Source organism: Solanum stenotomum, chromosome 10 (genome assembly GCF_019186545.1).
Source record: "Solanum stenotomum isolate F172 chromosome 10, ASM1918654v1, whole genome shotgun sequence".
NCBI lineage: Eukaryota > Viridiplantae > Streptophyta > Magnoliopsida > Solanales > Solanaceae > Solanum > Solanum stenotomum.
In genome coordinates, this window is record NC_064291.1 from 48,521,045 (window position 1) to 48,532,350 (window position 11,306).

The window sequence follows — 11,306 nt, forward strand, 5'->3', positions numbered from 1 at the left end:
TCATTGTAAATAAAGAAAGAAAACTTTTCTAGTCAATGTCGTAGTATCTGATAGAGTTTGGTACTAGTGTTTTCTTTATTTACATAAAATAACAACAACAAAAAGCGGGGGGGGGGGGGGGGGGGGGCTTCCCATAGTTGTTGATCAATGAGGTATGTACGTTGTTTTCTTAGTCTTTGGAGATGAAGGAATGAAGGGGAAGTGTTATATATACTTGATTATATACCATGTTGTACTCCTTTTTTTTCCCTTTATTTTTTTGGAATCCATGTTTGAGACAGCGGGGCAGTCGTTACCCCATTCATGTAGGTCACTATTGTGTTCATGTTGGTGATTTCTTTGAATTTGCGTTGTCCCATCATTGGATTTTTTCTGTTTTTATTTGTTTTGTTGTTGTTGTTGATGATGATGATGTGTGTGTGTTTAATCTCTTGACCATAAGGCTAAGTAGCTGTGAACTTGCATCTCCCTTGCTTCATGGAAAAATTGGTCTATGAATATTAAATAGTTCTGTTCATAATATTTAATCTAATTTTTGCTTAAAAAACACAAATCATACCAAATATTGGTGTTCTCACAAAATGATCTTCAAAGCATTTTGTGTTTCTCTCTTTCCATATAATCCATCAAATACATATTGTAATCTCAGTTTACATATTTACTACCAAAATTCATGTCCTTTATAAGAAAAATCTAATAGAGACATTAGAATATTCTGGCCAGAAAATGTGACATTCCATGCCCTCGGAGAGTGCTTTGTGCTTTGTTGTGCTAGGTCACTCACATATCATATTCAATTCACGTGATCATAAGTCTTTTCTATGTCTAGTTTGCAAAGAATCCCTGGTACCTATCCTTTCAGTCTGGTAACCGCATATTCATCAGCTATTAGTACTGCATCCATAATCTATCGGACCTTAATGAACACCATTTGATGTCCATCAACAAGTTTATTCACTACATTTTAAAGTCTACATCAATAATTTTGAGATGATAATCCCCGGGGGCGGCTGGTAAGGCTTAAAAAAAAGTCTTTTGCCTTAGGCCCCCAATTTTAGGGGCCCCATTTTTTAGTTAATTAGGTAGGATTAAATTAAAAAAAATAATATTAGAATTAAGACAATAAATGCAAAGGCCCCATTTTTTAGTTAATTAGGAAGAATTAAATTAAAAAAAAATTTGTTAGAACCAAGACAATAAATGCAAAACGGCTCAATGAAGAGATAGTATGATAAATATGACTATGACTTTTTGACTTTTCAATGAAAAGTTGTGTATTTTTTTTTTAATGTACAAGCTATCTTTTTCTTTTTACCTTATTTTTTTTCTAATTTGGTTTTTATATATGCTATCCTCCTCCCTTCTATTTCTTCTCACTTTCTTTTTTCTAATCTTACATATCTCTCTTATTCAAAGCTTAAAAATTTACTCGTTCTATTGATAGTTTATATTTTAAATTTGGAGAAAACTATTTTGCAGCAGCTCGATTCATTTTTGGAAATCAAGTCTTCATAGCTTTTGAATTCGGTAATATCATTCTAATTTCTAATATTATTTTTGTTTTGTGTCTTATGTTTATTATATTTTTTATTTGATATTGTAAATAGTGTTTTAAAATATTTGTTAGTTTTTGATGTCGCTACAGATCAATTAAGAGGTTTAGTTTCTTTTTTTAAAACATATAGAGAAGAAGGATTTACAAGTACTATGATTTCGGCTAAGGACATTGCATTAGAGATGAATATATAACCTGTATTTCGTAAAAAACGTGTAATTTATAGAAAAAAACAATTTGATGAGAATGTTGATAATGAAATCACAAGATCTCTTGAAGAATCATTTAGAGTTGATTACTTCTTATACATAGTAGACAAAGCCATCTTTTCACTTCAAAATAGATTTGAACAATTTGAAGTATATGCAAATATTTTTGGTTTTCTATTTAGTGGGAAAAAATTGAGATCATTAGATGATGAGAATTTGAAAAAATATTGTCTTAAACTTGAATGTTCCTTAAAACATAATACTCACTCCGATATTAACGGTTTAGACTTATTTTCTGAATTAAAAGTGTTAAGGGAAATCATAAAAGTAGAAGACAATACTCTAATTGAGATACTCAATCAAATAAAAAGACTTGATTCTTTTCTAAATGCTTACATTGCTTATAGAATAATGTTAACAATTTCCGTAAAAGTCGCCTCAATCGAAAGAAGTTTTTCAAAATTAAAAATAATAAAATATTATTTAAGATCGATAATGTCTCAAGAAAGATTAAGTGGTTTGGCTATATTATCGATTGAAAAAGAATTATTAGAAGAGATTGACTACGCAAAAATTATTAACAACTTTGCATCTCAAAAAACTAGAAAAATAGATTTAAAATAAAAACATTTGTATATATTTTTTTTAAGACCTCTAGTTTGATTTTGACCTTAGGCCACCAACGGGTTTGAGCCGCCCTGAATTAATCCCTTAGCTCCATTCTTTTTTGGAATCAAGGCCACATATGGTAGTTTTCACAAGAAAATTTGTCATCATTATGTAGTGCTTCTCTGTTCTTCCAGGTTGTCTTAAGCAAGTCAGTTTTCTTATTTTTTGCAGGTTGTAGTAGATAGTAACATTCAATTCTTTCAGTTTTGATTTCAACAATCTCAATTAGCAAAGTTAAGATGTAGTCAAGTCTTTCCTTGCACCTCAAAAGAACTACACTAGCCCTCCACTTTTTCTGTGGATCCTTCAACGGCGTAGGTTAATGTTGAAGGCCACCTCAAGCCACCATTTCTTCTTTCTACTGCAAATTTGTGGTGTTAAATTCCCATAAATCACTCATGCACCTTCACAAACCCGTTGTTGTTGCTGATTCCTACCATTGATCTCTTCTCCCAATCCGATAACTGGATCTATAAACCTCCTGAAAGTAGTAATTGCCAACATCTCCTGTGTATTCCCACAAGTATTCATAGCTCGTCTCTTTGCTCTTCTAGTATGTCTCTTAACAAACAATTCATCGGAAACTGATGCAAGAATACTTTCCAGGTTCTGATTAGGAAAACTACTTGTGATGTTCCCTTCATTTTTCTCTACTTCTTTCATCAAGCTTCATAAAGGAAGACGAAGCAGCCTCCTATTCACAACCTTCAAAATTGAGCCTGTATTGCTTACTTTACTCAATCACATTCATTCGTACCCATAAAGAAGATTCCAAAGTTGGAGCTTCTTCTGCCAGCCACTGTTAAAGTTCTACAAACAACGCCAATGAAGTTTCACGAATTTCAGTAGGGGAAACTTAAACTTATTGACCTCAATCTCCCACAACCGCGATTATCTTTACTTGTTACTATGTCCTAATTTTGATCTTGATTAATTCATATCAAATGTGTGACAAAAGTAAACAAAACGATGATATAATTTCATCAAGAATATATATGCTCCACAATGATACAGAGCTCATCGTACTCTACCTCTTATTGATGAAGAGGCAGCAAAGAACGAACCAAATCCACACAAAAATATGTACATCAACATTCAAGATTAGTATTACCTACTACATAGCTATATTACCAGTTCAAAAAAGGAACAAAATAGTGACGAACTTTTAGCTTGATATGCCTGATCTCTTTGTATTTATTATTATTCGCTTAGTGATATCCAAGTGGTGCTGGTGAGTCCTTCAGCTGTTGTCCTTGGTAATGAATGTCCTACAATCAAAATCAAATAAATTAGTTAAATGCATCCATCAATCCCAAATAAGTCGAGATCATCAGCTTTATATGTTCTTACAGATGCATAGTGGTTGACATCGCGATGATGAGCCTCATCAGCCCTAACAACCAAGACAACATCGCGGAGAGTGGCATCCTTAGGCAAGCGCCAGTAATCAATAGCAATAGCAGGAGCAGGGACGTTCTCAATGTTACCATTGTCCAATTCCTTGAGGAACTCAGTGTACGAATGAACAGCTTCTTCTTCCAAATATCCCACGATACGATGAGCCAATTTTGGGGAAATAAGGTAAGCAGCAAAGTAAGCGTTGAAGAAGACGCCTTGCACTGCGAAAACCAGGGCACGTTCGTACACATTTGGCTTTGCAACTTCCATGAAAGTCATCAAATGCATCCTCTCATTTTCGGCTTCTTCTAACAGAGCTTTAATCCATCCACCACTCTGTTCGAATCGCCTCAATGACTTACAGTGCAACAACATACCTCCCACCATTCCAGGCACCGCCGCCACTGTTTCTAACATCATTGCTCTGCAACCATATCTCCTCTGCACCACATTAATAACACACAAAATTAAACAACCTCTACAATCTCATATTCCTTTTTCATTCGAAACTTTCAATTCAATTTCACTATTATAAAATTCCGAAATTCTGGGAAATTGCACAGAATCTTTCCAGTTTCCTACATTCTGGGAATTTTATTACGTACCTGAAAAAATACATCAGTGGGGAATCGAAGGACCTTAACAGTCCAATAAGCAAATTTGTCTAAAAACGTTACAGGCGCATGGTGTTTCGTCAGATCTATCGACATATCAGCTTCATAAGTCTCCCATGGCTAAATCACAAAAATCCACCATTAATCCTACATAATATATATCAGAAAAATATGTGAAAAGCTAATTAAACTTACCCTAAAACAATTCCATTTCCATTCAGTACCATCTGGTTTAGTAGCCTTTGAAGGAGGAACACCCCAATAACTCACTACAGATTTACCAGCACCACCGTTTGCAGCGGCGGTGGCGGTGTTTTCCATTTTTTTGTCACTACTTTCCTTCTCTTGCTGCTTATCATTCAAAGCCGCAGTACTAGCGCTCCGTGAACCCATCGCCGAAAAATGCCTAACCCACGTTACTGCAACTTTCTCCGATGAATTCGCCGGAAAACCATGCAAAAGTCCGGCAGCGGCTCCACCAACAACTCCGGTCCCGGGATCATTTCGCAGAACTGTAGTTGAAAAGTAACGTGGACCCATATGACCCATGACAACTCGGGTCATCCTTGTTGCTCCACGGGTCATCATGTTTGATAACTTCCGATCAAAATCTGGAATCAAAAAAATGTTCGCCGGAAGTTTGGAAAGAAACTTGAGGAAGAAGGCAAATAATATATATATTTTTTTTATGTGATAGTAATAATTTAGTTAACAATATACACTCATTTTATATAGGCTGAGATTTATCTATTTTTTTAATAAATTTTATTATATGGTTGGTTCGTTCAAGCTTCGCGTGAAGACTGTGTGGGACAGGCGGTTATGTATATGTAATTAATTTTTATGGTTGATGATTTTTTTTTGCATTTTAAATATTTTAAAGACGTGAGGTTAAGTAAATTCTAGACAAAAAGGAAATGACTAAAATGACCCGGGCTAGTACCATTATTTTGACTTGAAAATCAAGTATGTTGAAAATATAACTAGAAAATAGAAATTCATATCATACATCAGAATACCAGAAAAATACTATTTGTGTCGAATTCTATTATTCGGAAACTTTTAAAATTTGAAAGTTACACCAATTTTTTATATTTTACAAAATATTCATCATTTATGATTTTGGATTGAATTTTAATCATAGTTTCTTGTACAAACTTTATATAATTATATATATATACATCATATTTTATATAATTTTCCAAGCTTGCTCTTTGAAGTCATTTTCAATCACAAGTAAATAGTAGTTTTTCAGAGTTAATATCTCAAAAGATCACCCAACTTTAAGAATTTATCTAGTAAAGTCACTAAACTTTGTTTTATATCAATAAAGTCATTCACCTTATGTCTTTGTATCCATAAAATCATTCAACTTTAATAATTTATTTAGTTAAGTCAGAACTATGTTTTATATAAATAAAATCATTCAATTTAGGCCTTTGTATCCATCAAATCACTCAACTAATTTTATTATTAAAAATAATTGATATAGCAAAATAAGAATGTAAATATTTAAGAATAAATTTAATTAGTGAAATAAATATTATAATATTATTATGCACTGAAAATTTAAATGGTATTAGGATGAATGTTACCCTACCAACAAATATTACTGATATTATCATAGGCTTAATGATTGCAACAAAAAAATTTATAAGACGACAATTTTTTTTATAATTCAATGACCGCAACAGATTAATATTTGCAGAATTACAGTTATTAAGCCAACGTCTATATCATTCTTTTTATACGATAAAAAATCATGTATCCCACAATTATTTGTCATGACATTTTTTTACGGGTTTTTTTTCTCTCTCTCCTTTTTTTGGAAAAAGCTCATCATAATACATTTTAATTATATAGCAATATCCTAATATAATTTTTAAGTTTATTCATAAAAAAATCTTGATGATTTTTTTAAAATTTTATTTATTTATGGAGTTCATATTTACATGGCATAAAAATAATTTGTTTATCTATGTTAAATTTTTAATAATAAATTGAGTTGAGTGATTTTATTGATACAAATGTCTAAGTTGAGTGATTTTGTTGATATTAAATAAAGTTTAATGACTTTACAAGATAAATTCTTAAAGTTGAGTGACCTTTTGAGATATCGACTCTAGTTTTTCATATAAAAATCAATGATATTTTCATATTTTTTTTCCTCTTTTTTTTCAGATTCATATTAATTGTATTCGTTGTCATGGATTTTCACTAAACATGTTCACTATAAAATGATAATACAAAATTGCAGATATTTTTAATAGTTTTTAGAATCTAGGAATATAAATTATATTTCTTTAAAAAAGTTGAATGTTTGTCTCAAAATCTATGATAAAACACATGATGAAACTTCACGCAAAAATAACTTGACAAAAGTATTTGAAAATCTATAGTCAACCGCTAGCTTAGTAATAGATATAACATATATATGAATTACTACACATTATTATTTCTTGAAAATCGTGAAAAAGTCAATTATAATCAAATAAAGTAGTGGTCAATTCAAATTGGGAAATATAAATTCCAAGGGTATTTCTGGAAATGAATGGCAAAAGTATACAATTTCGTGTTTTATTTCTCTTTTTTCTTTTTGGAAGAAAGTGGGTCTTGGGGAACAAGTAAAAAGGAGGTTTCGTGGGGAGTAAGCTGAGTTGGTCAAAAGTCAATTGAATCATGCATTTGCCATTATCGTAAGCACTATTCTTAATTAATTATTTTTTCTTAAGTAAGCCTAATTAATTTGGTTTTACTTTATTATTCGTTAGTTGCCAATAATTAGACGGAGTACAGGTAATCAGCCACAACCGGCTATAATTCTGACACGTCATTGCACTAGTCACCAAGAATTTTTTTAATTTTTTTTTTAAAATCATGTAAAAAATACTCCTAAAACATTAATGAGGATATGGAGGTGATTTGGAGGAAAGATTAGTAGAAGTTGCCTAGTGTTGCCTAGTTTCCCTTTTCAATATTACTATTATTCTTTATTTTCTTACTTTTTTAAACTTCGATTTTATTGTTATATATTGCTTCCTTCTTTTCTCTTATTATATTATTTGTTGTTGTAATAGGCATTTTCTATTATATTTCTTTTCATAATTATTTGATATGCTTTATTTGAGTCAATGATCTATCGAAACAACCTATCTACATTATAAAGTAGTAGTAAGAATGTGTACGCCCATCTTTTTTAATGACATTTGCTAAATATGTTAATATACGTAAAGAATAAAATTAGCATTAAGATTCAGAGCTAGGTCTTGATTTAATAAGGTAGATTTTTAGGTTTTCATTGTCACAGATTTGAAATTATCTAGATTTAATATTTAAAATTTTAATAGTTTGCACATATACCTATATGCTTTGAGTGAGAATGTTGATTTTCTATGAACCTAATACGTATATTCTCTGTATGCCACTAATAAGAATTGAATCATGTTTTTTTTTTTAGTATACAAAACTAATCTTTTATAGAAATATAAAGTAGAGACACATAAGATTCAATATAGTCCGATCTATATATCAATATTTTGGAGCAATTCATGAGATCGTTATATTCTTCGTTACTATTATATTGTGCAATTTTAAAATAATTATATTAATATAATTTAAACTCCTCACATAATTAATTACATACTATATATAGTGCCTTAATCTCAATAAATAGTGATATTTGTACAAAGGCTAAAAACATCTCAAAGATTAATACAAACATATACATCAAATTAATTGAAAAAATCAACAGCAGCAATTAGTTATATATGGATAGACAATTTTTTTTGAGATATTGTTTTCACTTTAATGATATCCAATTGGAGCAGGGTAGTCCTTCAACTCATGCCCTTGGCACTGTATATCCTGTGAAACAAAAAAAAAATTAAATTATTAAAAAATATAAATATTTCAAAATAACTCATTTAAGTATACTTTCGAACATACAAAATTAAAAGTAAGGAAATCTCACCGAAGCAAAGTGATTTAGGTCTCGATGATGTGCCTCATCAGCCCTAATAACAGTAACAACATCTTTTAGCGTTGCATCAGCCGGCAAACGCCAATAATCAATAGCAATAGCCGGGGCAGGCGAGTTCTCAAAAAGCCCCTTTTCTATATCAATCAAAAACTCTGTATACGAATTTACTGCTTCTTCTTCTAAGTAACCAACGATTCGATGAGCCAATTTTGGGGATGCTAAATAGGCGAGGAAATAGGCATTGACAAATACGCCTTGAACTGCAAAGACTAATGCACGTTCGTACCATTTTGGATTCGATAACTCGATAAAGGTCATGAGATGCATGCGTTCGTTCTCTGCTTCTTCGAGTAGGGCTTTGATCCAACCTCCACTGTGCTCGAATCGACGGAGAGATTTACAGTGGAGGAGCATACCACCTACCATACCTGGCACGGCTGCAACCGTTTCTAGTAACATGGCATGGCACATGTGACGCCTCTGAAAAATTAAATATATTGTTAGTGTATATAAATTAATCGTTACATGTATAGGGTTATAATAGGTAGTAATTTACTTCAACAATTTATTCAAGTAGTGTTTAAAAATAACACAATGGTGTCTTATTATATTTAGGAATAAGTTGAAAATAGTTCCTTCAATATATTTTTGAATAATTTGGGTCTTTTGAATTAAGTTCATTAAAATTGAGTGTGAGCAATTTTGCTCTATAAATTTTTTGAAAAAATATTTATTAGATTTGATAGAAACTATGAGGGGGAAAGAGGATTTGAAGGATTTTAAATATATTTAGATTTACAATTTTTAAAATATATACTATTTTTTATTTACTTTTTAGAGTCTGGTGTAACTTATAAATCTTGTTTATTTATTTTTGATGTCTAATGTAATTTTTTGTATTGCAATTATTAGAATTTGATTAGACTTTCTGACCCCCCCCCCCCCTCCCNCCCCCCCCCCACACACACACACCCACACCCACACACACAATTCTCTTCAAATATAAATGAGATAGTTTGTTGAATTTTTTAATAAACTCCAAATATGCTCTCTTTTTTATCAATTTAAAATTATTTCAGAATATTTTTAAGAAATTATTTTTAACTCATTTGCCGATACCATTTTGTCATAATCTCCCAGAGTCCCACTAATGCGACAAGCTCACGTTGTCTTCTTTTTCATTTTAATTAATTATTGGATTGATTACTTTAGTTTATTTTAATATTAAAAAACTTTTTTGCAATCATAGTAGTACATTATTTAACTAAAATTATTTTTTGAATTATAAGAGAGTCAAGATGTTGACCTGGAAAAACAAGTAGGTGGGGTACTTTAAAGATTGGACTGTCCAATATGCAAACTTGTCCATAAAATTGGTAGGCAAATGGTGCTTCTTCACATCAATTGAAATATCAGCTGAGTACGTCTCCCATGGCTGTCAAAACCAAAAAAAATTAATTTTTTTTTATGAGTTTAAGTTATATATATAATCGATATATAATATTTTTACGCAATCAAGCTATTTAAAGGATATTTAGTTATAGCCTTATAAGTAAGCCATAATTTAAATTCATACTCCCTCCGTCTCACTTTATAGTGGACAAGTACAGTTGGACAAAGAAAGTATAAAAATATGTCATTTTTTCTAATTAAAAAGGAAAGTAAATCATATAAAGTGGGATAAAAGGAGTATAGAATTTGCGTACGTACCCTAAAGCTGTTCCATTTCCATGGTGTACCATCTTCCTTGGAGATTTTGGGAGGATCCACCCCCCAATAGCTAACAATTTTCTTTGCCTTGTCGCCGTCGTCGTTGGTTGCATCAGCCACCGTGTGTGGTGGTTGATGTGGTTTTTGTTCTTCTTTTGTTTTACTAGAAGTACTCATATTACTCCAATGACGAATTTGTACTATGCCTCCACGGGGTGAAAACTCGCCCCGTAGTTGCCTCATAAGTAATCCGGACATTTTCACTGCTACACTACGACTCATATTGATATTGAGATGATTGAAATTAAACAAGATTAGAAATGTTGATGATATTTTTTATGGTGAAAATTTGTTGGTTTATATATAGTGTTTAAGTTGAAAAAGGTGGAGGAATACTAATAGATGAAAGTGTATGAGAAAGTTCTTTAGAATTGACTTTTCCATGGTATTGGGAGGGTGATGCTTCTTGGTGGTGGCCAATTTTTGTTTCACTTTGACTTTTAGCTATGGAAATTTTCATAATTTCTTGGAGGAGATAATATGTGAGGATACCAAAGAAATATATTTGGGAAATTTTCACTTTTATCGTCAGTTTGGATTGACTTTTAATTTTTGACTTAAAATTAGAAATTCTAGTTTATGATTCTTGATTTATTTTTATCATTTTAGCTTAAAATCAAAATTTTTATTTATTTATCCACCGTTTCGAAAATGTTTAAAAATTATTTTGACTTGAAAATACTTATAATAAATCAATCCAAATAGACTCTTAGTTCCTTAAATACCAATAAATTCTATTTTAGTCTTTATAATATTTCGCTAAGCATTTATAACTTTCAATAAAAGAGATCAAAATCACATATTATAATTAATTAAAGGTTAATGTTTAGTCATGTTACTCATGTAACATAAAGATGAAAATTAGAATTTAACAATGATTGAGGGGACGAAAAACACTATTAGTCCAATATATTATGGTTAATTGTAAAAGATTTTTCTTAAAATAAACAGGTCTTGTTTGTCATCTTTTGTTTTATTTTATTGTCAATTTTGAATAAGTGGTTTGACTTGAATCAGATTTAGCACAATGACTCGTTAAATATATTTATTTAAGCTAAATTAAAGTTCCTTATCTTAAATCTAGACTGATGCTTGACACGATAGAAAAGTTT

At 31.0% G+C, this 11,306-nt stretch overlaps 2 protein-coding genes across 2 annotated transcripts; both read right to left on the reverse strand.

Annotated features, from left to right (window-relative positions):
* Nucleotides 1–3,391: 3,391 nt before the first annotated feature.
* Nucleotides 3,392–5,246, reverse strand: LOC125841616 (ubiquinol oxidase 2, mitochondrial). The gene is made up of 4 exons (XM_049520781.1): nt 4,641–5,246; nt 4,437–4,565; nt 3,784–4,272; nt 3,392–3,701 (listed from the first exon to the last, which is right to left on the reverse strand). The coding sequence occupies exons 1-4, from the start codon at nt 5,031–5,033 to the stop codon at nt 3,642–3,644; spliced, it is 1,071 nt and encodes a 356-aa protein (XP_049376738.1). The 5' UTR covers nt 5,034–5,246; the 3' UTR covers nt 3,392–3,641.
* A 2,949-nt stretch (nt 5,247–8,195) lies between these two features.
* LOC125841617 (ubiquinol oxidase 2, mitochondrial-like) lies at nt 8,196–10,470 on the reverse strand. The gene is made up of 4 exons (XM_049520782.1): nt 10,135–10,470; nt 9,731–9,859; nt 8,416–8,904; nt 8,196–8,309 (listed from the first exon to the last, which is right to left on the reverse strand). The coding sequence occupies exons 1-4, from the start codon at nt 10,414–10,416 to the stop codon at nt 8,250–8,252; spliced, it is 960 nt and encodes a 319-aa protein (XP_049376739.1). The 5' UTR covers nt 10,417–10,470; the 3' UTR covers nt 8,196–8,249.
* Nucleotides 10,471–11,306: the final 836 nt, after the last annotated feature.

What these genes read in the sequence shown, in the direction of transcription:
- LOC125841617 (XM_049520782.1), bottom strand. Translation starts at nt 10,416, where the DNA reads ATGAGTCGTAGTGTAGCAGTGAAAATGTCCGGATTACTTATGAGGCAA. An exon ending in GGAAATGGAACAGCTTTAGG is followed by an intron (nt 9,860 to 10,134) that starts GTACGTACGCAA and finishes TGGTTTTGACAG; the next exon opens with CCATGGGAGACGTACTCAGC. An exon ending in CCACCTACTTGTTTTTCCAG is followed by an intron (nt 8,905 to 9,730) that starts GTCAACATCTTG and finishes TTAATTTTTCAG; the next exon opens with AGGCGTCACATGTGCCATGC.
- LOC125841616 (XM_049520781.1), bottom strand. Translation starts at nt 5,033, where the DNA reads ATGATGACCCGTGGAGCAACAAGGATGACCCGAGTTGTCATGGGTCAT. An exon ending in GGAAATGGAATTGTTTTAGG is followed by an intron (nt 4,566 to 4,640) that starts GTAAGTTTAATT and finishes TTTGTGATTTAG; the next exon opens with CCATGGGAGACTTATGAAGC. An exon ending in CCACTGATGTATTTTTTCAG is followed by an intron (nt 4,273 to 4,436) that starts GTACGTAATAAA and finishes AATGTGGTGCAG; the next exon opens with AGGAGATATGGTTGCAGAGC.